We start from the raw sequence: 22,361 nt of genomic DNA, 5'->3' as shown, positions 1-22,361 counted from the left end.
CAAATGAAAGTCTTATTGGCTCGAGGTCACTCTTTATTCAATTCAGTCTATTAATGTTTACATAATGTGTATTGATAGAGAAATAATTATATGAAATGAGTCGTATATGGTAATGCCCCATGCCATATTCAAAAACATGTATTAGTTTCTCTTTACATATATTTATATTATTAAAACAACATGCTATCACGACGGTACACTTGTGTTATACAAGTTGATCTCGCATTGATTACTCTATCTACCGCATATTTGCCTGTCCGGGCAACCCTATCCTGCTTCGCCATGATGGGACAATGGTTTGAAGGTCTCTTTATTAGTATTGGTGGTAGCGACAGAACGGTGTTGCCATTTTGACACGTAGTATTAGCTTATTAGGCATACAACTGACCATTGCATGCTAAGCTCATAAATTCGGGAAACTAACTTATGAATGCTTGGAGTGGGTCAGGAATTAATTTTCTATTCACTTTCAAACTTTTGTTCATCGTCTTCTCAATTCTTCATATCTATCTCTTCAGCTTCATAATTGTAGGATCCGAAGAGTACGAATGAAAGGGACCCGAAAAGAATCCTAATCCGTTGGTAGGATCCGAAGAGTACTGATGGATTTTTTTCGAATCAACTATCTTTGAAATCTGAAAAGAGCTGGCATGTAATTAGAATGTTATATTTTTTGTTTTGGCTGGAAAGTTTCATTTTTTTTCTGACGATTGAAACTTCGGCAGATATAGTAAGGTAGGATGTTTAGTTCCAAGTTCCTTCATCAATGATTTATGGAATAAATAGGTTGTTTGTAAGATAAATTAATACTTTGAAGTTAAATTAGGGCTTGTGTTTCATGTTAAGGCCTATGGGTTGTGGAATAAATTTTGGGTTTTGACGTGCTACGAAACTGGGATAGAACAATTTGTGGTTCCAGTGTCCAATTGCATAAATTTGTGAATTTTTTCTATAATGTGCATATGGTGTGCATAGCTACATCTTAATATGAGAAGCAGGAATGTTCACTAGTTATGTTGCACGTATGTTGTGCCCTAAAATTTAGCGAATATGACCACAACCTAGTTGGTCTCGACGAAAAACTAAATTAAGAAAAAGCTTAGAGGATGTTAAGGATCGTGCGTGTCCATGAAATAACGAGAGGTCTTAGGTTCAAATCTCGTGGATTGTGAATTCAATATCAAATTAAGTTGTCCATTATGTGGTTTAACCGAACTCCCCAATCTTTAGTGTAAAAATATAGAGGTACTAAAAAAAATTCTTATAATACAACTAAAATAGTTAATTTTTTAAAATCTATTTAATAAATAAAAATGATGAGTGAAAAAAGCACATAAAAAAAAAACAAATAGAAAAGATAGCTCACATTTTTAGAATTTGAACTGAAAAGCTAATTTCCTATTCATTTTCATCCATATATATACCCACAAAACCAGACCAAGCACAAAAGAGAAGATAAACAGAGACCAAGAAACACACAGAGTGTCAACAATGGAGAACATCGAGCACACGATGGTGCCCACAAACGGCATAAACATGCACGTCGCTTCAATCGGAACGGGCCCACCGGTGCTCTTCCTCCACGGATTCCCGGAGCTCTGGTACTCCTGGCGCCACCAGCTCCTCTCTCTGTCTTCCTTGGGATACCGCTGCATAGCCCCCGACCTCCGAGGTTTCGGTGACACCGACGCGCCACCGTCTCCGACGTCCTACACGGCCATGCACATAGTCGGCGACCTCATCGGGCTGCTTGACCATCTGGGTATTGACCAAGTCTTCCTGGTCGCCCACGACTGGGGTGCCGTCATGGCCTGGTGGTTCTGCCTGTTCCGGCCCGACCGTGTCAAGGCCTTGGTCAACATGAGCGTGGCTTTCAGTCCCAGGAACCCTAAAAGAAAGCCTATCGATACTTTCAGGGCACTGTTTGGCGACGATTACTACATTTGCAGGTTTCAGGTAATCAGATTCCTTTAACTTTTAGTTTCTTCTTCGTCCTGATCTGGAAATTTTAACCCTTTTGCGAATTATTGTAATACAATATATTTGCACACTAAGACGCAGGATTTGGACTAAGTTACACATCAGCTATCTAACTCGTGGGAGTCAAACCTCATACCTCCCACGAAGTGGATCCAGCGTTCGAATTCTTAGGTCCCAGTGTTAAAAGTACAAGTTAGGAATTTCGTCCAAGAATTTGTTGTTGTCAACCAAATCATGTACCGCACATGTCAATAGATACGACATATCAACATATGGTGAAGCAATTTGATGATTGATATTTACAGAATTTGTGCCCAACCTGTTGGAATATGGCTAGCAAACATTACATCACAATCATTTGGTCGGCACAAAAAAAATCCATACCAAATATTCGATATTCTCGGAAGACTTCACATGTATCACATGTATATTTTTCAACTCCGGCAGTCCTGGGACCACCTTGGTCCTTTTGTCCATCTGCCCTGCTCTCACTTACAGGCGGAGGGAATCCCACCGACCGTAGTGCATAGTAACAAATCTTTCCAATTTCCCTTTTTCTCTCTACACAAAAGAGGAAGTTCTGTTATTTTGGCTGTTTTTGGTTTATCTCTTTCTAATGTAAGGGCTTAAACATAGTAAAGTTCTAAAATTGTTTGATTTCATACGGAGATAGTCAAATCTCAATATTTACCAAGATGGTATAACTTTCATGGAATATACATTTTACTATTGTTAGTATTGCTCAGGCATTCAGAATTACTGAATGCTATTGTTTAGCTATATAATTTTGGTTTTGCAGACATGGGCATAGCCACATTTGGCCATAGCGGATGTGATTCCCCTTCCCGTGGTTTAGATTACTCTAAAGTAGAAGATCGATTAATCATAGCCAATTCATTTTCATGTTATGGAGTATTTTCAATGCTGAAAATTCGTCGGCTAAAGACAGTTGGAGATTAATTAATCTGACCCATTTGGGACTAATTTGTAACCTTGTTAATGTCAAGGACTGAATATGTTCAAGTTTGTTACTTCCTGATTTTGTTGCGGCATCGCTCTTGTTACTCAAATGCTTATTTTAACTTATAAATTGAAAAAAAAAAAATTGTTGTTTGTGTTATAGGAACCGGGAGAGATCGAACAAGATTTCGATAGCATTGATACTGCAGCGGTCATGAAACGTTTTCTCACCGGCCGCAGTCCAAAGCCTCCATGCATACCAAAGGACCAAGGATTAAAATCTTGGGCAGCTCCAGTGACCTTGCCCGCTTGGCTGACAGAAGAGGACGTTAACTATTTTGCCAGCAAGTTCAGCAAGACAGGATTTACTGGGGGATTGAACTACTATCGAGCTTTGAACTTGTATGTACAATTGTACATACCCTTGTGAATTCGTTTCGATTTATCAAAAGCATGGTTCTTTCTTAAGATTGAAGAAGTAATTTTGTACTTTGTTCGTTGGTTGTTGCAGAACCTGGGAGCTTACTGGACCATGGACGGGGCTACAAATCAAGGTACCGGTTAAGTTTATCGTGGGGGACCTGGACATCACCTATCATATTCCAGGTATCCAGAACTACATACATAAAGGTGGGTTCAAGAGAGATGTGGCGTTTCTGCAAGAGGTGGTTGTGATGGAAGATGCAGCTCACTTCATTAACCAGGAAAAGCCAGACGAAGTCAGTCAGCATGTCTACGACTTCATCAAGAAGTTCTGATTTCCATTAACTAGATGAGCACGCCAGCGTCCTTTAGTTTGTTTCTCTTTGCAGTTGAAGAGTTTCTTCTACGCCCTTACAGGTTAGGGTGATGATGTCTGAAATTAGTTGTGTTTGAGGTTTTCGTCCTTCGGGTTTGCCTGTTCTGTAATTGTCACCCCAATCATGTAATAATATGCAGAGCTTGTTCCGTCTTTCAATTATGCTGGTGGCCTCATTTCTCTGTTACACCGGGACCAAGTAATTGGACTACTACTTGCACCTAACCTCTCGTTCGAAGCGATTAGAAAGAACCTAGCCCCCGATAGCAAGATGCCAATCTATATCACAAAAAGACGAACTAGAGCGCATGGCACCGTGATTTGTAAACCGTCCGAGGCTCATGAGATGGTAAAACTACTCGGTTGGAACTTGGAAGAATGCTTTGGCAGGGAGGCATAACTAGTAGTGGAGATGATTCTAACAGACTTCTTGCCGATCCTAAGAGCAACTCCAGCAGGAGCTGGAGCCTGATGGACCGGCGACTTTGATGATCCAATAGCCCCAGCTACCTTCTCTAGCCCATGCGAGCGGTTGGGCAAGGAGGGCCCGAGTGAGAGGCCCAGTTCAAATTGGTGGCCCAAGAGCCTGAGGCCATATGATGCATGGCTAACGTCAGAATGACATCAACCATATTATAAAATTAATAAAAAAAAATGTAAAAAAGCAATAAAAAAATGAAAATTTTTAATAAAATTTTTAAAAAATGTAAACAATTAAAAAAAATCCAAAATTTTAAAAATTAAAAAAAAATTTAATTTTTCTATAAATATCTTATCATTATCTTCCACCTTACACCACAATTTTATATTTTCTCAAATATTTTGGGTTGTAATTTAGTATGTAATGAAACGTGATACAACGAGACCTAATTAAAAATCATATCCGAAATTTGAAATAAAATTATTTTTTATTATTTTATAAAATAAAAAATACTAATATTTTATTGCATATTACCATGGCTATTCAGTTTAGGAGTGGAGATGTAAAAAGTAATTACTGTTCGTTAAAGGCAGTTACTGTTCACTGAAGTCTGAAAGCTATTCAATAGGAAGTTGCCCTAAGGGGCCTTGATACGCTGGAGTTGCTCTAAGAGTTCCACACCGCCCTGTCCCGGCAGTAGCTGCAGATTTCAGCACTGCCCAGTCACGGCGGGGAGCTGCAGATTTCATCTCCTTCAGTCCCTTTCTAGGATACGATGTATCAGAATTCGTCATCTTTGTCCGCGAAAGGGGGGCAAGGTGGGATCTAATTCGCACCAGAGGCCCTTTTTTCATTTCGACACAGCCTTTTAACAGGCATCGCATAAGTTGGTTAGATTTGTCAAAGATTACGGAAAAAATTTCACCGATCAACCCAAGTTTGCTTCGCCAAAAATATTAAGATCACGTGTAGTTGAGAACCAAAATCGAATTCAACAAAATCTTAACATATAGCATACATTCCTTAAAGTAGCCATTAATCCTTCAAACATCTAAAGATCTTCCTCTCGAAGCTAAAACAGTCATAGGGAATAAAGAAATACAGATGAAGGTAAGCTATAGATAACATAAGAGTTCCACCAAAAACACAAAGTGAAGAAAGCAAGACTGAAAATAGGGATATAACTCCTTTTGTAAAGCTTAAACACGGAAACCCTTGCTGTTTCTCTTTCCTCGGGCCTTCTCGAACTTCCTGCCCTTTGATCGCACATAGGGTTTGGTGTGGCTGTGTGGAACACCAGGAGCAGGTCCAAAATGCTTCACAGCTTCACGAGCATTCTTAGGTCCTCTAAGAAGAATCTGCAGAAAAAGATTAACGTTTATCAGTCAACGGAACCCTTTTATTCACACATTCCCTTAAACAAAAAATGATCAATAGAAATAGATTTATTAGAACATAGAACGGCCTAAGGGAATGAGTCTCGTATCGCAAAACAATATACTCTTGTAGATTTGTAATGTTATTTTACAATGGAACAAACTCGAAAGTTCCACAAGCATACAACAAAAACAAGAACCAAGTATTGCTGATGGCTCTTAATTCTACCCACCACTATCTTGCACCTTCTATTCATTTCAGTACGTAATGGTTCCTACATCCAGCAGCACGTAGTTCATGATTCTCATCACCATGAAACAGTCAACTACATGACGACCACTAAACTAAATCCATGTAAACTATCTACCACGCTAAGGTTGCCATCATAGCATATCGCACACCAATACCGGCACGACCCAAAACCCAAACGTAACCATTTCTATGAACCCAGTATAATTACCACAGGTTTTAAACATTTGCCCCATTCTTCGATTTTAAATGGCTTATGACTAAATGACTACAAGATCATGTTACTTTCCATCAGATTCTACCGTTCCGCAAGTTTTCTGTGCACATTTGGAGGCAAGAACGCATAATTGAACAATCAAACCCAGCTATGATACTCAATACCAATTTAAACCATCCCGCGAATTCGCATGTCATTTCGATAACTAAACACAGCCTCCTAACATTGCAATTCACATATAAGGCAAACCAAATGCAACTATCAAATCGACGTACCGTGTTCTGGCCAAGAGGAGCTCTGAGAGCCAGCTGGTCAAAAGTCAAGCACTCGCCCCCGGCCTTCTCAATCCGAGCCCTGGCGGTCTCGGTGAACCTGAGGGCGGTCACTTTCAGGCAAGGAACATCGTAAACGCGAATGTCATCGGTCACAGTCCCGACCACCACGGCAATCTTACCCTCCTTTCCGGTCATGTACTTAATCAACCGGGAAAGGGACAGAGGGGCTTTGTTCACCTTGCTCATGAACAACCTCTTCAGAATCACGGCATTGAACTTGCTGCCGGTCCTCCTCACCAGAAACCGATACAGCTGAAAACGCAGATCCAAAAACATAAATACCCATAAAATACAATTCGGAAACATAAACACAAACAATAACAAAAACCCAGAAACATTTGGATTCGAGGGAGGACCTTGACGAGGAGTTTGAGGTAGATATCATCGGACTTTGGGGCTGTCCGTTTGGTCTTCTTGCTCTTGCCACCGGCGACCAAATCGATACCCTGCGAATACAGACACGAGGAGGAGAGAGATAGTCAGAGAGAGTGAGAGAGTGGAGGAGGAGAAAATGGAGACGGCGGTGTTAGGGTTTGGAGGAAGAGATTACCATTGCGGCTGCTGCTTTGATGCTCTTGAGGCAGAGAGGCGGGTGTAGGGTTTATTTGCAGGGAAAGCCAAACTTGGTTTTTTCTTTAGGTTTTTATATATAAAATGGGGCTTTTTCTATGCAGTTTTAAGGGGTTTGGGCTTTGTTTGTTTCTCTTGTTCTTTAAGCCCACGAGACCACATGCAATAATTTCTTTTATTACTTTTGTTGACACGGAATTTTATTTCATTTTTAAATAAGAGGTTAAAAAATATGGTGAGATATCTACACATACTTTTTTTTACTTCTCATATATCCTTTTAATTTTTGGGCATTGGATTTGATGAAATGAAGAAGGTCAATGAACATAAATTAAAAGTAAGTGTGTGAAAAGTAAAAAATGATGTGTGGATAGCATATCCCAAAAACATATATAAATTTTCAATAGAATGAGCTAAAGGTTCAAAAGTCAAAATTGGTCTGATTTTTCCAACAATTCATCTTCAACTAATAGGTGGACTATAATTTTTGGAGTTCTCAGGTAATTATTTGGCTAAAAGGACATCAGACTGCTCAAATGTAGCCCCCTCTTAACCCCTTTTTTGAGGTCTAACTCTTCAGTTACAATAATTGATTCAAATTTAACGGTTAAAATGTAAAAACATCCAACAATAAATGAACCAAGAAATTTAAAGTAGAAACTTAAATAAATTATTAAGGAGCTTCAGTTGGAGATAATATATGAATATGGTTTGACACTGTTAATTTCAAATTTTTTTGCGTCACCTAGTACTACGGTCAAGTGGTATTTAGGGTTTAGGAAAATTTGAACCACATTATTGCGTCACCTACTATACGGTCAAGTGATATTTCTCTTTACTCGTAAGTAGATTTTAAATTTGATTCTCGTTAAAGGAAAATTTGAATCGCATTATTTCTAGTTCTCGTGAGGCTAAGTCCACTCCTCCTTTTTCATGTGAATAATATCATTTGTTTTAAAAAAAAAATTGCAGTTAAAATCCTGAACATCGTTATATTTAGCATGTTAGATTAGAGATGGCCTAATTTTCTCATCAACCTCCCTCTGGTCATGGGAGCAGGATTTTTTTCGCTCCTATTCTTATCTCATTTCCCCCCGTCCTCTCACACTTTACATTTTATCTCTATAAAAAATTAATATAAAATATTAATATGATTTAATCGAAGGAAAAAAAAAAAAAAAAAAAAAAGAAGGGAGGCTCCAGTCATGACCGGTCCACTCTTACCACCCGAGTCGTCAGACACTGCTCTGTCAGAACCGCCGCTGAATTTTACTATCTTCCTAATTACGAAAGTACCCACAACAAGCAATCAACCACCAGCACCTACTACCTTCAATCTCCACATAATATTTCCCTGGTTAGGGGTGGCATTTCCGTCAAACAACGAAAAATCCCCAAATGTCCAAATAACTACCCCACTCTCTCCCTCTTCCATTTTTCCTAAATCCTCTCCCCGCCCTGTTCTCTCACATCGCCACGATGCAGCACACGAAATCTCGGCGGAAAGTGGCTCCGTCCGCTGCGGAAAACGGCGACTCTGCTGAAAAACTCGACCAGCTGCTCCTCTCCTCCGCCATCTGTAACGGCGAGGATGTGGGCCCATTCGTCAGGAAGGCCTTTACTTCCGGGAAGCCCGAGACGCTGCTCCAGCACCTCCGCCACTTTTCCCGCTCCAAGGAGTCCGAAATCGAGGAGGTCTGCAAGGCCCACTACCAAGACTTCATCCTCGCCGTGGACGACCTCCGATCTCTCCTCTCCGACGTCGATTCCCTCAAGTCTTCCCTCTCCGATTCCAACGCCAAGCTCCAGTCCGTCGGCCTCCCTCTTCTTTCCTCCCTCGACGCCTTCGTCGAAGCCCGAAACGTTTCCCGAAACGTCAACCTCGCGCTTGAATCGGTCCGAAACTGTAGTCGTTTGTTGGAGCTCTGCTCCCGATCCAATCACCATCTTTCCAACAGCAACTTTTACATGGCGCTCAAGTGCGTCGACACAATCGAGTCCGAGTTCCTGGTCAAAACGCCGTCGTCTACGCTGAAGCGGATGCTGGAGAAGAAGATTCCAGATATTCGGTTGCACATCGAACGGAAAGTCAGCAAGCAGTTCGGCGATTGGCTGGTGGAGATCCGCGTGGTGAGTCGGAACCTGGGTCAATTGGCGATCGGTCAAGCTTCATCGGCGAGGCAACGGGAAGAGGATCTGAGAATCAAGCAGCGGCAAGCGGAGGAGCAGAGCCGCCTCAGCCTCAGAGACTGTGTGTACGCTTTGGAGGAAGAGGACGACGACGGACTCGGCGGCGGTGGGGTTGGAGATGACGGTTTGAATGGCGGAGGTGGATTTGATTTGACTCCCTTGTACAGAGCTTATCATATACACCAGACTCTAGGGCTTGAAGACCGATTCAAGCAGTATTACTACGAGAATCGAAAGCTTCAGCTCACTTCCGACTTTCAGGTATCTTCCATGACTCCGTTTCTTGAATCGCATCAAACTTTCTTTGCCCAAATCGCCGGATTTTTCATCGTTGAGGATCGAATTGTGAGGACCGGTGGCGGTTTGGTATCGAAATTGGAGGTTGAGAATTTGTGGGAAACTGCTGTGAGTAAAATGTGTGCTGTTTTAGAGGATCAGTTTTCTAGGATGCAAACTGCCAACCATTTGTTGTTGATTAAGGACTATGTGAGCCTGTTAGGTGTAACATTGCGTCGCTACGGATATTTGGTTGACCCCTTGCTTGATGTTCTGAGCAAACATAGGGATAAGTACCATGAGCTCTTGTTGTCAGATTGTCGTAAACAGATTGCTGAAGCGCTTTCCGCTGATAAATTCGATCAGATGTTGATGAAGAAAGAGTATGAGTATTCCATGAATGTGCTTTCGTTTCAGATACAGACGTCTGATATCATACCGGCTTTTCCTTACGTTGCACCATTTAGTTCGACAGTGCCTGATTGTTGCCGCATTGTAAGGTCTTTTATTGAAGATTCTGTGAGTTTCATGTCGTATGGCGGGCAGCTTGATTTCTTTGATGTTGTGAAGAAGTATTTAGATAGGCTGTTAAGTGAGGATTTGGATGGGACTCTTTTGAAGTTTATCAGTACGTCTATCCATGGGGTCTCCCAGGCAATGCAGGTGGCGGCTAATATGGCTGTCATAGAGCGGGCTTGCGATTTCTTCTTCCGACATGCTGCTCAGCTTTCTGGTGTTCCCTTGAGAATGGTGGAGAGAGGGAGGAGGCAGTTTCCTCTATGCAAAGCCCGTGATGCAGCTGAAGACACACTCTCTGGGTTGCTTAAACAAAAAGTGGATGGCTTCATGATGTTGATTGAGAATGTGAACTGGATGGCTGATGAGCCTTTACCGAATGGGAATGAATATGTGAACGAGGTGATCATATATTTGGAAACTCTGGTTTCCACTGCTCAGCAAATATTGCCTCCTCAGGTTCTCAAACGAGTTTTGCAGGATGTCCTTTCTCACATATCGGAGAAGATAATCGGGGCTTTACTTGGGGACACAGTTAAGAGGTTTACCGTACAAGCAATTATGAGCATTGATGTAGATATTCGATTGTTGGAATCTTTTGCAGATAATCAAGCTCCTCTACTCTCAGATGAGGAAGCAAATCAGTTGAAAACGGCAGTTGCTGAGTCGAGGCAATTAGTTAATTTACTCTTGAGCAATCATCCAGAGAATTTTCTTAATCCGGTAATCAGGGAGAGGAGTTACTATACCTTGGACCACAGAAAAGTAGTGCTTATTTCAGAAAAGTTGAGGGATCCTTCAGAGCGGCTATTTGGAACCTTTAGTAGCCGGGGAGGCAGGCAGAACCCGAAGAAGAAATCTCTAGATACATTGATTAAAAGACTCAAGGATGTGAGTTGATTTTTTTATATAGTTGTACGTATGATCCTTGTCCTTCCCCCCTCCCCTACAAGTTCCCTTATTGATTGTGATTGGAATTATTTCATAGCGTTTTTGTTCCTAACTTTGGGCTCGTTTGGATGTGCTTTTAAAATGACTAAAAGCGATTTTAGAGAAAATGTTTTTGGGTTTCAAAAGCACTTAAAGTGTTTTCTGCAAGAAGCACCAGTAATGTGCGTTTTCAGGATTTACTTGCATCTTTACTAAAGATTGGCTTTGAAAACATTTTCACTAAAGCGCTTTCAATCATTTTAAAAGCACATTCAAATTATTTGCGGATGCCAATTGTTGTCTTCGGAATGTATCACGGGACATGCAAATAGATTCTTCTGTATGTATCAGGTTCATAGTTACTCATTGGTTATTGTATTGATGATTTATTTTTCTTGAAGTGGTTTAAGATTTGCCTTATATCTCTGAAAATTGAAATCAGTCGGGGCGGACAACAAGCAATACCTTCGAGTAACTGTTCTACTTACCATCGGAGCCAGTCTCGTTTATCTTTTAAACTGATACAGTTCTGTTTCCGTGCGTACATTTGAGATGATTTTTTTGTTGGAGTGAGGATCGGTTGGTAATGTTATTGAATCTGTCTTACATCAAGATCTTCTTCCTGCAAATATTATATGCAGATGGCATAATTTCTCAAAGGACGAGTGTTTTGAGGTGTTGGAAGATCCAGCAACAGTGATAATTTTTGTCACGGTAAAAATGATAAGTGGGCTGCTTCTGGTTTCTATGGGGATTGTTCAGAGGATCAGAAGTGAGTCCATCTATTCGCAAATAACCATTTTTTGGCCCATCTAACTAGATTTTCGAAGCTTACGTGTTGAGGGTGAGTTTGTTGTACTTAATTATCTCGTACTAAACCAACTTTAAGGACTAAGTTGAATTGACTTGACATGTACAAGAATTGTGAAAGTTTGTTGCGGTGCAAGACTAAGAGCTTGTTTAAATGTGCTTTTAAAATGATTGAAAACGTATTTAGTGAAAAAAAATTTAGAAACAATTCTTAGTAAAAATGCCAATTAATCTTGAAAAAGCACTTAAAGTGTTTTCTGGAATAAACACATAATTTATGTTTCTTGTAGAAAGCACTTCACGAGTTTAAGTGCTTTTGAAACCTAAAAATATTTTTTCTAAAAGCACTTTCAGTCATTTTAAAAGTACATCCAAATGAACCCTAAAAAGATGGACAATAAAAACATTCATTTTGTTTTATTATTAAATTGTTTTTTGTAGTTATTCCAATTTCTAAAAACCTAATTAATTATCGAAAGGGTTGTGCTATCTACCCATCCATTTTTACTTATCCCTTTTTTTTTTTTCTTTTTTTTTGTCAGATCAATTGAATTGAAAAATAAAAATTAATGGCAAAAAACTAACAAAAGTTCATGAAAAAAGTAAAAATAAATGTGAATAGCGCTGTCAAAAACATTGTTTGACCATTTATTAATTTACTTTTGCCTTTAAAAAAATTAAAAAGTAAGAAAATAATAAATTAACATCAGTCATCAACCTTTCTTCCTCGCAGAGAGATGCGAAATCATGTCCATCAAACAAGAAAGACCATTGTTTCTTTCTCAAAGCCGTTCTTCTTCGGGAAGCAAAACTCAAGGAAATAAGAAATTACTGTGGAACAAATGGGAGCGAACCTAACAAATGAATCAAACCCAAAGTCATAAATTGAATTGAACAACATGTATGAAGAGTTTCAAATTTGGGTGTCGGCGGCTCACAGTCCGACCTGGTTCTTCAGGAGATCGACGAAACGGCGATGTAGGAGTCGGCGGCAGGGGGCTACGAAGAACGCTGCTCTCTGCGAGAGCGAGAGCCTGAAGTAGTAAGCGTCGATAGCTAGTACCACACGTTCACTCAGGATTAGATAATGCAACTTAGCGAGGCGTTTAGTTGACATCAGTGCCATTTTAGTTGATCTTTTGATAGTGTGATGGGTCAACGGCGTTACCAATGAGATACTTCGAATAAACCAGAGTACATATAGGATACACCGATGCTAAAACCAGTTTAATTTACAACTTCGAAGGCAATTTTTATCTCCAACGTCGTCATTCTCTCTCCCTTCATTGATGAATTGACTGATAAGCAAGCATTATGTGTGAGGTTTCGCCAATCACTATCTGCTGACAACCATGCATGCATAGATGTTACACTAGTAACTTCCAATATTATTCAGGATGTATCTGATCAAGATACCTCCGACCAACGAGAAAGTCTTTGGTTTAAACGCCACTTGGTGACTAAAGACACGGTGGGTGGGGCCAGAATACAGGGATACAGGAGGTGAGCGTTGGTGAGATTGTTAGTGTGTTGGTCATACAGATGATGTGGTTCAACAGAATATACCCAAACCACTGATTAGAATGGTGACAAATAACACATATGAAAAGCATTCTCCCACTCAACATCGATATATACACGTCCCGTCTGTTCCCATAGCTCACTTCTTCTACTAAACCAAATAGCTGCTTCAAGTTGGAACTCATGGCTCCGTCAATGGTGTTTCTCGTTGCCGTTCTCGTGGCCATTCTCTCATCCTCGTTCGCCTATGGCGACAACCCATCGGCATACATGGTGCTTCAAGAATACGACTTCCCGATCGGCCTTCTTCCCAAAGGAGTAACAGGGTACGAATTAGACAGAGAATCTGGAAATTTCAAGGCTTATTTTGACGGAACTTGCCGCTTCTCCATTGAAAATTCATACAACCTCAGGTACAAATCCAGCATAACTGGTGTTTTGTCCAAGGGCAGGCTCAAAAATTTGGATGGCGTCAGTGTTAAGATACTATTATTTTGGCTCAACATTGTCGAAGTCATTCGCGATGGCGACGACCTACAATTCTCTGTGGGGATTGCTTCAGCAGACTTTTCCATTGACAACTTTGAGGAGAGTCCGCAGTGTGGGTGTGGATTTGCTTGTAAGAGTAGAGCTAGCTCTACAAGTAGAACTGCGCTGACCTAGATCCAACCTAGCATAAAAAAAAAAAGAGTCAACAAAGCAGGAATTATATTTGTGGCAAACTAGCAAGCTGGACATCTCCCAGTAGTATCTGGTAGAAAGACTTGTCAAAGCTGCGTGTCTCGATCCATACATTCTCCGCGTAAGAGTAGGGCTAGCTCTATGTATATATATCGTTAATTAGCCGTAAATTGTTTAGCATGCTTTAAAGAATGTTCATATTCAGCTTTAGTGCTTTAATTCTTGTATACGTAATAACCAATTAGTCTACGAGAATAAGAGAACTGTAGCTCAAATAGTTAATAGTGTTTTCTCTAGCATTTGAGGTCTTGTGTTCGAATCTTGTCTCCAAATATCGCTTATCAAAATAAAAATTTAGCCTATGAGAGAGTGGCGCTTTCTTGTATGCAAATAATGTTCAAACGAATTAGATGGAATATTCTTGGTTTTGCCCTTCAAATTTTCTCTATATATTCCAACTACCATTAGAGACTGCATAACCAAACAGTCAAAACACTTGATCGAACCATGTCTCCAAGGGCAACACTGCTACCAAGCCTAATTCTCTTCTTTCTGCTCTCTTTCTCGATCCCCTCGCCCTTCGCTGCCGACGAGCTGACGGTTTACGAAGTCCTCGAGGAGTACGACTCCCCGGTGGGCATTCTCCCCAAAGGCGTAGTGAGCTACGAGCTGGACACCTCCACAGGTAAGTTCTCAGTCCACTTGAACAGCACTTGTACATTTACCATCGACTCGTATAAGCTGAAGTACAAGTCCACCATAACGGGTGTTATAACCACTGACAAGATCTCTAGCTTGAGTGGCATCCAAGTTAGGGTGCTCTTTCTGTGGCTGAGCATTGTCTCCGTGACTCGTAACGACGATGAGCTAGAATTCTCGGTCGGCATCGCCTCCGCAAACTTTCCGGTGAGTAATTTCTATGAAAGTCCGACCTGTGGTTGTGGTTTCGACTGTGTGAATGGGAAAAGAATGATTAAGAATTTGGTGTCTGCTCTTTTAGGTCAGTCTTTAGCTTTCTAGTGCCAAAATGTGGGTTTGGGCAATGATGTTGTTGGATCAAAATTAAGATTAAATATGATTTGAGAATAAATAAATGTACGACTATGTCACTTGTTCGTGAATGTTTACTTGCTTCTCTGTATGATTTATGAAACTCCGATCTGGAGGCTGCCAAGGTTATGAACTTGAGTATACTAGTTTGAATGGTTGTTGCAAAACATTTTGGCTTGCAGACTTATAGGTTTAGCAATTGAGGCCAAAAGGTGGGGTGAGGATCTTCTCTGGATCCTCTTTGTGAGGATATTGGGAATCCTCAAATTATGTTTGTTCATCGTATATCGTGCGGTAGAAAATCATTTTAAATACTTTTACCTGACGAAAACTGACTGCACGATGTATGATGAACGGACACGATTTGAGGATCCTCATGATCCTCACAAAGAGAATCCTGAAAGCATCCTTATTCAAAAAGGTAAAAAGAAAAAAAGAAAGGAAGAAAAAGGTTAATTATCAACATGCATAAAAAGTGGATGTTAGCTTCTTACACTATTTTATTTATGGTTGTTGTATTGAATAATCAAGAATAATGGTATTTATATTTTCTTTTTTTACCTTTTATATACCTTTTAATTTACAATAGTCGGATCAAATTAATTGAAGAAGATTAAAAAATTAAAATTAATAAGGTGTGAATAGTAAAAATGAAAATGTGTAGATAGTATCACTCTGAATTAATCGAAAACAACGATAATAAGACATAAGAGTGCGTGATACACAAAAGAATGTGTATTTATCATTTTTCCTGTTGAATTATTTGGATTCCTAATTCCTACGTGTTTTTTAGAATTTATATAATTAAGAAGAGAAAAATTAAGAAATATGTAATACTTGAAAGAAAAATAGATTACCTTTTCATAACAAATTTGATTCTTAAATTTCGTGTGTTTATTAAAATACCAATATTATTATATTTCACGTAATAAATTTTATACAACACATATCAAATCCGAAAAAACATAAAATTCTCTCTTAAATATGTAAATCTTGTTTCCTATATTGAAAATCAGATGGTTGGTCCACAGTTTACTTTCCTTGATTATTAAATAGGAGAGGAGGGGAAAAAACGTACGAAGGTTCTTTTCGGATACACTTTATAAAAATTTTGAAATTTTTTTAATTATAATTGTACATCGTGCGATCAAAAATCATTTTAAAAATTTTATTTAAAATTAAATATAAACAATATTTGACAAATACTGATCGTATAATATATAATAAACAGACACAATTAAAATATTTTCTAGATCTTCACAAAGAAAATTCCAACAAGATTTTCATTCTGAAAAAACAAGGTCAGAGAATCCTTAGCGCGTCTTTCTTGTCACCGCAAAAGTCATCACGTGCTTGGAAAATGCAGCACCACGTGCCCACTTTCTACGTCGTCGTTTCAACTAACCAAATTTATCTTGTCCACGGCTGTCAGTCAACCCACCTAACCGACTCTCTGTGCCAAACAAGACTACTTCCCGGAAAAACAAAACAACAAAACAACAAAACAAAAAATTTCGGAGAGAAAAAAAGAAAAAGAAAAAAAATCATGTCTCTCGCACCAATTCTCGCCGTCTTCGTCCTCCTATCGCCGTTCTCCACGTCATCAAGCGCCTCCGCCTCCGCCTCATCCAACGGCGACGGCTCGCGGTCTGTGTACGATGCAATCCAAGACTTCAACTTTCCGATGGGTCTGCTCCCGAAGGGCGTCACCGGATACGAGCTCGACAATGGCAACGGCCGATTCCGCGCGTATTTGAACGGCTCCTGCAGCTTCTCGCTGGAAGGCTCGTACCAGCTCAAGTACAAATCCACCATTACCGGCACAATCTCCCCGAACAAGCTCGCCTCGCTGACCGGGGTCAGCGTCAAGGTCCTGTTCCTGTGGCTCGACATCGTTGAGGTCACCCGGAGCGGCGACAACCTCGAGTTCTCGGTGGGGATAGCGTCGGCGGCGTTTCCGATCGACAATTTTTACGAGTGCCCGCAGTGCGGGTGCGGGTTGGATTGCGTCAATGGCGGACAAGTAAGGAAGATTAAAATGCCTCTTGTTTCTTCGATTTGAATTGATAATTGGGGCTGTAGAGGAGGGAGGATTTTAGGGGTTTGGAATTACGGGTAGTGTTCAGTGTTCGTTCGCACCTTGATTTCTTAAAGATTATGAATTTTATGCTTTTCAATAATTTTCGTTTATGCGTTTGTGACATGTTTTGTTGTGGAAAATTAATGATTTAATGATAATGTATGTTCAGTTGTCTCAAGTGAAGGAAAAAATGCAGTTATGTTTGATGCGTAACAGCGTTGTATCAATTGCGCATATGGTTTATGGTGGATTTTAGAGAGTTAAAAGCTTGTATCTTGATTGTTAGAGCTTATGTTTGATTAGTTTACCGCGTAGCAGCGTTTTATCGATTGCGCAAGTGGCCGTTATGGTGGATTTTAGAGAGAAAAGCTTGTATCTTGATTGTTAGAGCCTATGTTTGATTAATTTAGGGCATAACAGCATTGTATTGATTGCACATATGGCGGTTATGTTGGATTTTAGAGAGTTAAAAGCTGTATCGTGATCGTTAGAGCTTATGTTTGATTAATTTACAGCATAACAGCGTCGTATAGATTGTGCATTTGGTGGTTATGGTGGATTTTAGAGAGTTAAAAGCTTGTATCTTGATTGTTGGATCTTATGTTTGATTAATTTAGGGCATAATTGTGTTGTATAGATTTGCTATGGCGGTTATGGTGGATTTTAGAGAGTTAAAAGCTTGTAACTTGATTGTTAGATCTTATGTTTGATTAATTTAGGGCGTAATTGTGTTGTATCAGTTGCGCATATGGTGGTTATGGTGGCTTTTAGAGAGTTAAAAGCTTGTATCTTGATTGTTAGAGCTTTATGCAATATGGTTTAGGCCAAAACAAGCGATACATTGCTTGTGTTGTTCTTTCCGCTTGGAAGTCTTACACTTTCATATTATTCTGGTTCAGGAGGGAACTTGTCTAGTAACCCGATTTGCATGCGTGTTCATAGGTTTTATGTTAGTAGGGAATTTTAATTCATGTTTCTTTATTGTCGTATACTCTGTGGCTAGTTTGCAAATGTGGGTTCAGTGGTGATGGAGAAGGGCGTGTTGAATAGGACCCTGCTTGAGAGTTTCATATTAGGTTTGGGTTTGCATTATGGACTTTAAGAGTTCGTGGGATGTAGTGAGCAGATTACAGTATGTTCGCGTTTCATGCTTTTTTTTAATGTATCAGTGAAAATGGCCTTCTTTGGAGTTCAGGTGGTAACTGCGCAGGCAGAAACTGGACCTTCAGGGTTGATATACCTTGGAGATTGTTATTTTGGTTAAGGAAGTTCGTAGTTTGGTTTCAGAGAACATGGAATTCAGGTTCGATACATTAAGTAAAAGTCTTTCAGTTCCGACTCTTACCACTGTTAGCTTAGCATTTGTTTTCCCAGGGTGTAAGAAACTACTTCTGCTTAGCATTTGTTTTCCCTAGCGGTTTGCAAGCTGTGTTGGAGCCTTGTCAATTGGGATTATGGTTTGCCTCGCAAGGGTTTCCGTACAGTGTCCCTCGGTCTTGAGCTTTTGCTAGTTTTTTTCGCGTGAAATAGGTACATCCTCGAGAGATAAGTAAGTGTCGTGGCCCTGCTGCGTGAAACCGTTCTTCCGGTGTCTGTTAGTAGGTTTCGGTGATCATTTCTGGCTATGGTTGGTGTCATTGAACAAGTATATCTACGTGCTTAGTTTCTTTTTCTTTCCACACAACGGATACTTGTAATTTTGGGCAAGGATAGCAAGTCATATGAACAAGGAGCAAAAAATTGTGATTAGAATTTAGATGGTGTGTCTTTCTCGTTTGTTAGTCGTGTGGCAAGCACACCCACAACTCTCTAAGAAAACTCCTCCCACCCGAATGTAGGATTATCTACATTCTGCAAGGGAGAAAATTTTGTCTAGCCACAACAACTCTCACACAGGAGGGACAAGCATAGTATCGAGTTGTATTATGCAGGGTACAGTTTTGCGGGAGCTTTCTGATGGACGACGTGGTCTAGTTCTTTCGGTCCAATAATGTCATATATGTGTAAGTTTTTCTTCACAATGGCATGAACTTTTGAACCGGGACATTACATGGCAGTGAAGCCGTTTCATACAAGTTGTTTTGTAATGCTGGGTTAGCTCTTCGAGTGTGGATAACGTTTGACTTGGTGATTCTTCATCATCTTCATATGTAAATTGCAAGCATTGGATTTAAAAATAAGGAAAACTAATGAAAAAAGCTTGAAAACTTTGAGAAAATAACAAAAAAGTGTTATAAGTGAATAGTATCAGGATTGACTTTTTAAAATAAAAATGTGATTTTTCATTAAAATAAACAATACCAAGAGTTTTTCATTAAACTTCTCTAAAAAATAACATCAACCCAGTAAATGAATCTGTCACGTCAACGTCGAAGCATATTGCTTGGCTTGGTTCTTCGTAGCAAGTAAGTGGACAACTTACACGCGTCGTAAAACTTGAAAGAACCCGAGTGTATACAGTCATGTATTTGCCTCTTTCCGTCATCTCCCCTTGACTAACTCAAACCAGGCAAAGACTCGACAATTCACCGCATCTAGCTGAACCAGTAGCTGGCTTTGGCCAACATACACATTGTATTTATATATGAGGCTTCAAATTTGGCCCTACCGTAAAGTTTATAATATCTTTGGCATTGGCAAACAAGGTGACATAGTTTGATATTGATTCCCTATTCTATCTGCGCCTATAATAGTTTTGTACCTAACCTAATAATTCTCCATTATCATGATTAGATTATTTATGGCCGCGGCGGAGCCAGTATTTATAACAATGTGGTCATAATTTGGCAAAAGTAAACTTCATCGGATCATTTCGTGGGAGTCCTTAGTGGGTAGCTGTCGAGTTATCTGTTCTTTTGAATTCTTTTGAGGTCTATTCAGTGAAGCATTTTATCAAACACTTGTTGCAGACCATAGGTTATACAAGAAATAAGAGAGAAAAAAAAAAAAAGACAAAGAAGTAGCATGTTGAAAGTTTGTGTTTTTGACACATTCTTTCAGCTTGTAGAGAGTAATATATTAGGGTAAAGTACAAAAAACTATCTCAATTATTGGTGTCATAACACTTTCATACCTCATCTTTTAAAATTAACAATGTCACACCTCATCTTTAGAATTTGGTCCAATGTTATACCTTCCATTACTTGGCCGTTTACTTTTCAGTTAAATGTTGACGTGGCCGTTTACTTTTCAGTTAAATACTGACGTGGCTTGATTCGGGATCCACTTTCTATTAAAAAAAATCATTAAAATATTATTAAAAACTAAAAAATATATATTTATTTAATATTATTAAAATATTAAAATAATAAAAAAAAGTAAAAAAAAAAACCATCAGTTCGTCCCTCCCCCCTCCTCTCTCTTCTCCCTATCTTCATTTTCTTCCCCCCCCCCACCTGCAAAAAAAAAAAAAAAAAATTTGAAAACCCAACAACCCCCCCTGCGGAAGAACAAGAAGGAGGAGGAGGAGGAGGAGGAAGAAGAAGAAGAGGAAAAAAAAGGAGGAAGGAAAAAAAAAAATTCCCCCCCCCCCCCGGGTCGGCGCGGAAGAAGTAGAAGGGAGAAGGAGAAGGAGGAAGAAGAAGAAGAGGAAGAAAAAAAAAAAAAAAATTGAAAACCCATCAACACCCCCCCTGCGGAAGAAGAAGAAGGAGAAGGAGAAGGAGAAGGAGAAGGAGGAGGAAGAAGAAGAAGAGGAGAAAAAGGAGGAAGGAAAAAAAAAAAAAAATTGAAAACCCATCAAACCCCAAATCCACCACTCTCATCCATTTTCCACATTCTCTTCTGCACTCATCCTCCACCTTCTCTGTGCACCCAAGATCCCACCTACGGGATCTGTGTTTTTTTTTTTTTTTTTTTTTTTCCGGGTTGCAGGAGGAAGAAGAGTGTGGGTGTGGGGGAAGACAAATTGGATTTATTTTTTTTTGTTGGGATTTGCAGGTGGGGGAAGAAGATGAAGATGGGGAGAGAAGGGAGGAGGGAGGAGGGAGGAGGGGAGGGACGAAATGAGGGGTTTTTTTTTTTTTTTTTTTTTCTTGCTACTTATTATTATTATTTTAATATTTAAAAAATATTAAATAATTGTTTTTTAGTTTTTAATAATTTTTTAATAGAAAGTAGGTTCCAAATCAAGCCACGTCAACACTTAACAGAAAAATTAACAGAAAAATTGACAGAGGTATGACATTGTCACAAATTCGTAAGATACGGTATGACATTGTAAATTTTAAAAGATGAGGTATGAAACTGTCGTGATTTCAATAGTTAAAGTAATTTTTTGTATTTTACCCAATATATTATATACATTGCGATTATAAAGTTATTTGGGTTATGAGCATTTAATGATTCTGTATTGGTTCTACCACTACTCATGAGACTATTTTCTTGTGTATCAAAAGCGTTTGTGATGTATTACTTCACTTCATGTGTTAAAATAGAAGTAGATGAAAATATTAATATTTCATACTTACGGATATATAAAAAATGTAAATATAATTTAAGTAAAAACATTACTTGACTACTTAAGGATGAGTAGAAACTCCTACTAAAATTTGTTAGTATTTGAATCACAGAGTTTTGTGCATATAATCAAAACCGTTCATATTATCAATCAAATTGTAAAGATCATCTCTGCAAAAAAAATAAATTAAAAAAACTAAAGAAAACTAACGAAAAGTTAAAAAAAACTTCCCTTGTAATAAAAAGCTTTTTTTAAAGGTATAGTGAATAGTACTAGAAAAATGTATAAATGTGATTTTTCGTTAAAAATGAACAGTACCGAGAGTTTTGTTAAAACTCTCTCAAAACTAAGATCGTTTAGATCCTGTATTAAAAAGATAATGTGAACTAAAAATCTCCCAACAAGCAAAAGCCACTAATTGTCGGCCGTAATTGAACAGTAGCAAATCCATTTCCTTATTCTTTACGCACTTACCAACCATTTTGAAGAATTTTATTAGTGGATCTTGCTTTTGGATAGTTGGCCAACTTTTCAGCGCCATTAACATTTTTTAATGAAAATTTTAACGAAAAGCATTCGGTATTGTTTACGTTAATAAAAAATTATATTTTTACATTAAAAAGTTAATCATATACTATTTATTTTATTTTTTATTTTGTTAAAACTCAAATCATTTTTATTATTATTTTTTTTTAATTGGTTAGACTTGGCCCGGCTGCCGGCACATGATAACACACTTGGCGGCCGTAGAAGGTGCCGCCTGATATTTGGCCGGTGGTTGCGTAGCTGATCGACTGGCACTCCCGAACAATCATTTCCCACCACAATCATTGCTTTATATAGACTAAACTATATAGAATTAACTAAGAGCATTTAGTGTGCAACTTAATCAACTCCTTAATTATGTGGTGCGAGATACCTTCAAATTTATATTACGTGT

The 22,361-nt window shown here is 39.1% G+C and overlaps 6 protein-coding genes across 7 annotated transcripts; 5 read left to right on the top strand and 1 right to left on the bottom strand.

Moving 5' to 3' along the window:
- Nucleotides 1-1,463: 1,463 nt before the first annotated feature.
- LOC137714082 (uncharacterized) lies at nt 1,464-3,876 on the top strand. Its single transcript, XM_068453370.1, has 3 exons — nt 1,464-1,956; nt 3,104-3,342; nt 3,452-3,876. Exons 1-3 carry the CDS (start codon nt 1,492-1,494, stop codon nt 3,696-3,698), a joined length of 951 nt encoding a protein of 316 aa, XP_068309471.1. The 5' UTR covers nt 1,464-1,491; the 3' UTR covers nt 3,699-3,876.
- Nucleotides 3,877-5,150: 1,274 nt separating this feature from the next.
- On the bottom strand, nt 5,151-7,005 carry LOC137715503 (large ribosomal subunit protein eL18y). The gene is made up of 4 exons (XM_068454849.1): nt 6,889-7,005; nt 6,695-6,784; nt 6,279-6,590; nt 5,151-5,518 (listed from the first exon to the last, which is right to left on the bottom strand). Exons 1-4 carry the CDS (start codon nt 6,889-6,891, stop codon nt 5,360-5,362), a joined length of 564 nt encoding a protein of 187 aa, XP_068310950.1. The 5' UTR covers nt 6,892-7,005; the 3' UTR covers nt 5,151-5,359.
- Nucleotides 7,006-8,323: 1,318 nt separating this feature from the next.
- On the top strand, nt 8,324-11,752 carry LOC137715371 (exocyst complex component SEC15B). 2 transcript variants are annotated; one of them, XM_068454675.1, is made up of 2 exons: nt 8,324-10,781; nt 11,462-11,752. In XM_068454675.1, the coding sequence occupies exons 1-2, from the start codon at nt 8,388-8,390 to the stop codon at nt 11,468-11,470; spliced, it is 2,403 nt and encodes an 800-aa protein (XP_068310776.1). In that variant the 5' UTR covers nt 8,324-8,387; the 3' UTR covers nt 11,471-11,752. The 2 variants fall into 2 exon arrangements, with proteins under 2 accessions (XP_068310776.1, XP_068310777.1); XM_068454676.1 differs by lacking the exon at nt 11,462-11,752 and having other exon boundaries at nt 8,340-10,870.
- A 1,582-nt stretch (nt 11,753-13,334) lies between these two features.
- On the top strand, nt 13,335-13,814 carry LOC137714668 (uncharacterized protein At5g01610-like). Its single transcript, XM_068453822.1, has one exon. The coding sequence runs from the start codon at nt 13,335-13,337 to the stop codon at nt 13,812-13,814; it is 480 nt and encodes a 159-aa protein (XP_068309923.1).
- A 525-nt stretch (nt 13,815-14,339) lies between these two features.
- LOC137714666 (uncharacterized protein At5g01610-like) lies at nt 14,340-14,852 on the top strand. Its single transcript, XM_068453821.1, has one exon. The coding sequence runs from the start codon at nt 14,340-14,342 to the stop codon at nt 14,850-14,852; it is 513 nt and encodes a 170-aa protein (XP_068309922.1).
- Nucleotides 14,853-16,360: 1,508 nt separating this feature from the next.
- LOC137715453 (uncharacterized protein At5g01610-like) lies at nt 16,361-17,140 on the top strand. Its single transcript, XM_068454789.1, has one exon. It carries the CDS (start codon nt 16,429-16,431, stop codon nt 16,942-16,944), a length of 516 nt encoding a protein of 171 aa, XP_068310890.1. The 5' UTR covers nt 16,361-16,428; the 3' UTR covers nt 16,945-17,140.
- Nucleotides 17,141-22,361: the final 5,221 nt, after the last annotated feature.

This window comes from Pyrus communis, chromosome 14 (assembly GCF_963583255.1).
Source record: "Pyrus communis chromosome 14, drPyrComm1.1, whole genome shotgun sequence".
Classification (NCBI taxonomy): domain Eukaryota; kingdom Viridiplantae; phylum Streptophyta; class Magnoliopsida; order Rosales; family Rosaceae; genus Pyrus; species Pyrus communis.
Note: the sequence above shows the minus strand (reverse complement) of the source record. Positions and strands in the feature narration are given on the sequence as shown.

What these genes read in the sequence shown, in the direction of transcription:
- LOC137714082 (XM_068453370.1), top strand. Translation starts at nt 1,492, where the DNA reads ATGGAGAACATCGAGCACACGATGGTGCCCACAAACGGCATAAACATG. An exon ending in ACTACATTTGCAGGTTTCAG is followed by an intron (nt 1,957 to 3,103) that starts GTAATCAGATTC and finishes TTTGTGTTATAG; the next exon opens with GAACCGGGAGAGATCGAACA. An exon ending in TACTATCGAGCTTTGAACTT is followed by an intron (nt 3,343 to 3,451) that starts GTATGTACAATT and finishes TGGTTGTTGCAG; the next exon opens with AACCTGGGAGCTTACTGGAC.
- LOC137715503 (XM_068454849.1), bottom strand. An exon ending in ACCTCAAACTCCTCGTCAAG is followed by an intron (nt 6,591 to 6,694) that starts GTCCTCCCTCGA and finishes CTGCGTTTTCAG; the next exon opens with CTGTATCGGTTTCTGGTGAG. An exon ending in CTCCTCTTGGCCAGAACACG is followed by an intron (nt 5,519 to 6,278) that starts GTACGTCGATTT and finishes CTTTTTCTGCAG; the next exon opens with ATTCTTCTTAGAGGACCTAA.
- LOC137715371 (XM_068454675.1), top strand. Translation starts at nt 8,388, where the DNA reads ATGCAGCACACGAAATCTCGGCGGAAAGTGGCTCCGTCCGCTGCGGAA.
- LOC137714668 (XM_068453822.1), top strand. Translation starts at nt 13,335, where the DNA reads ATGGCTCCGTCAATGGTGTTTCTCGTTGCCGTTCTCGTGGCCATTCTC.
- LOC137714666 (XM_068453821.1), top strand. Translation starts at nt 14,340, where the DNA reads ATGTCTCCAAGGGCAACACTGCTACCAAGCCTAATTCTCTTCTTTCTG.
- LOC137715453 (XM_068454789.1), top strand. Translation starts at nt 16,429, where the DNA reads ATGTCTCTCGCACCAATTCTCGCCGTCTTCGTCCTCCTATCGCCGTTC.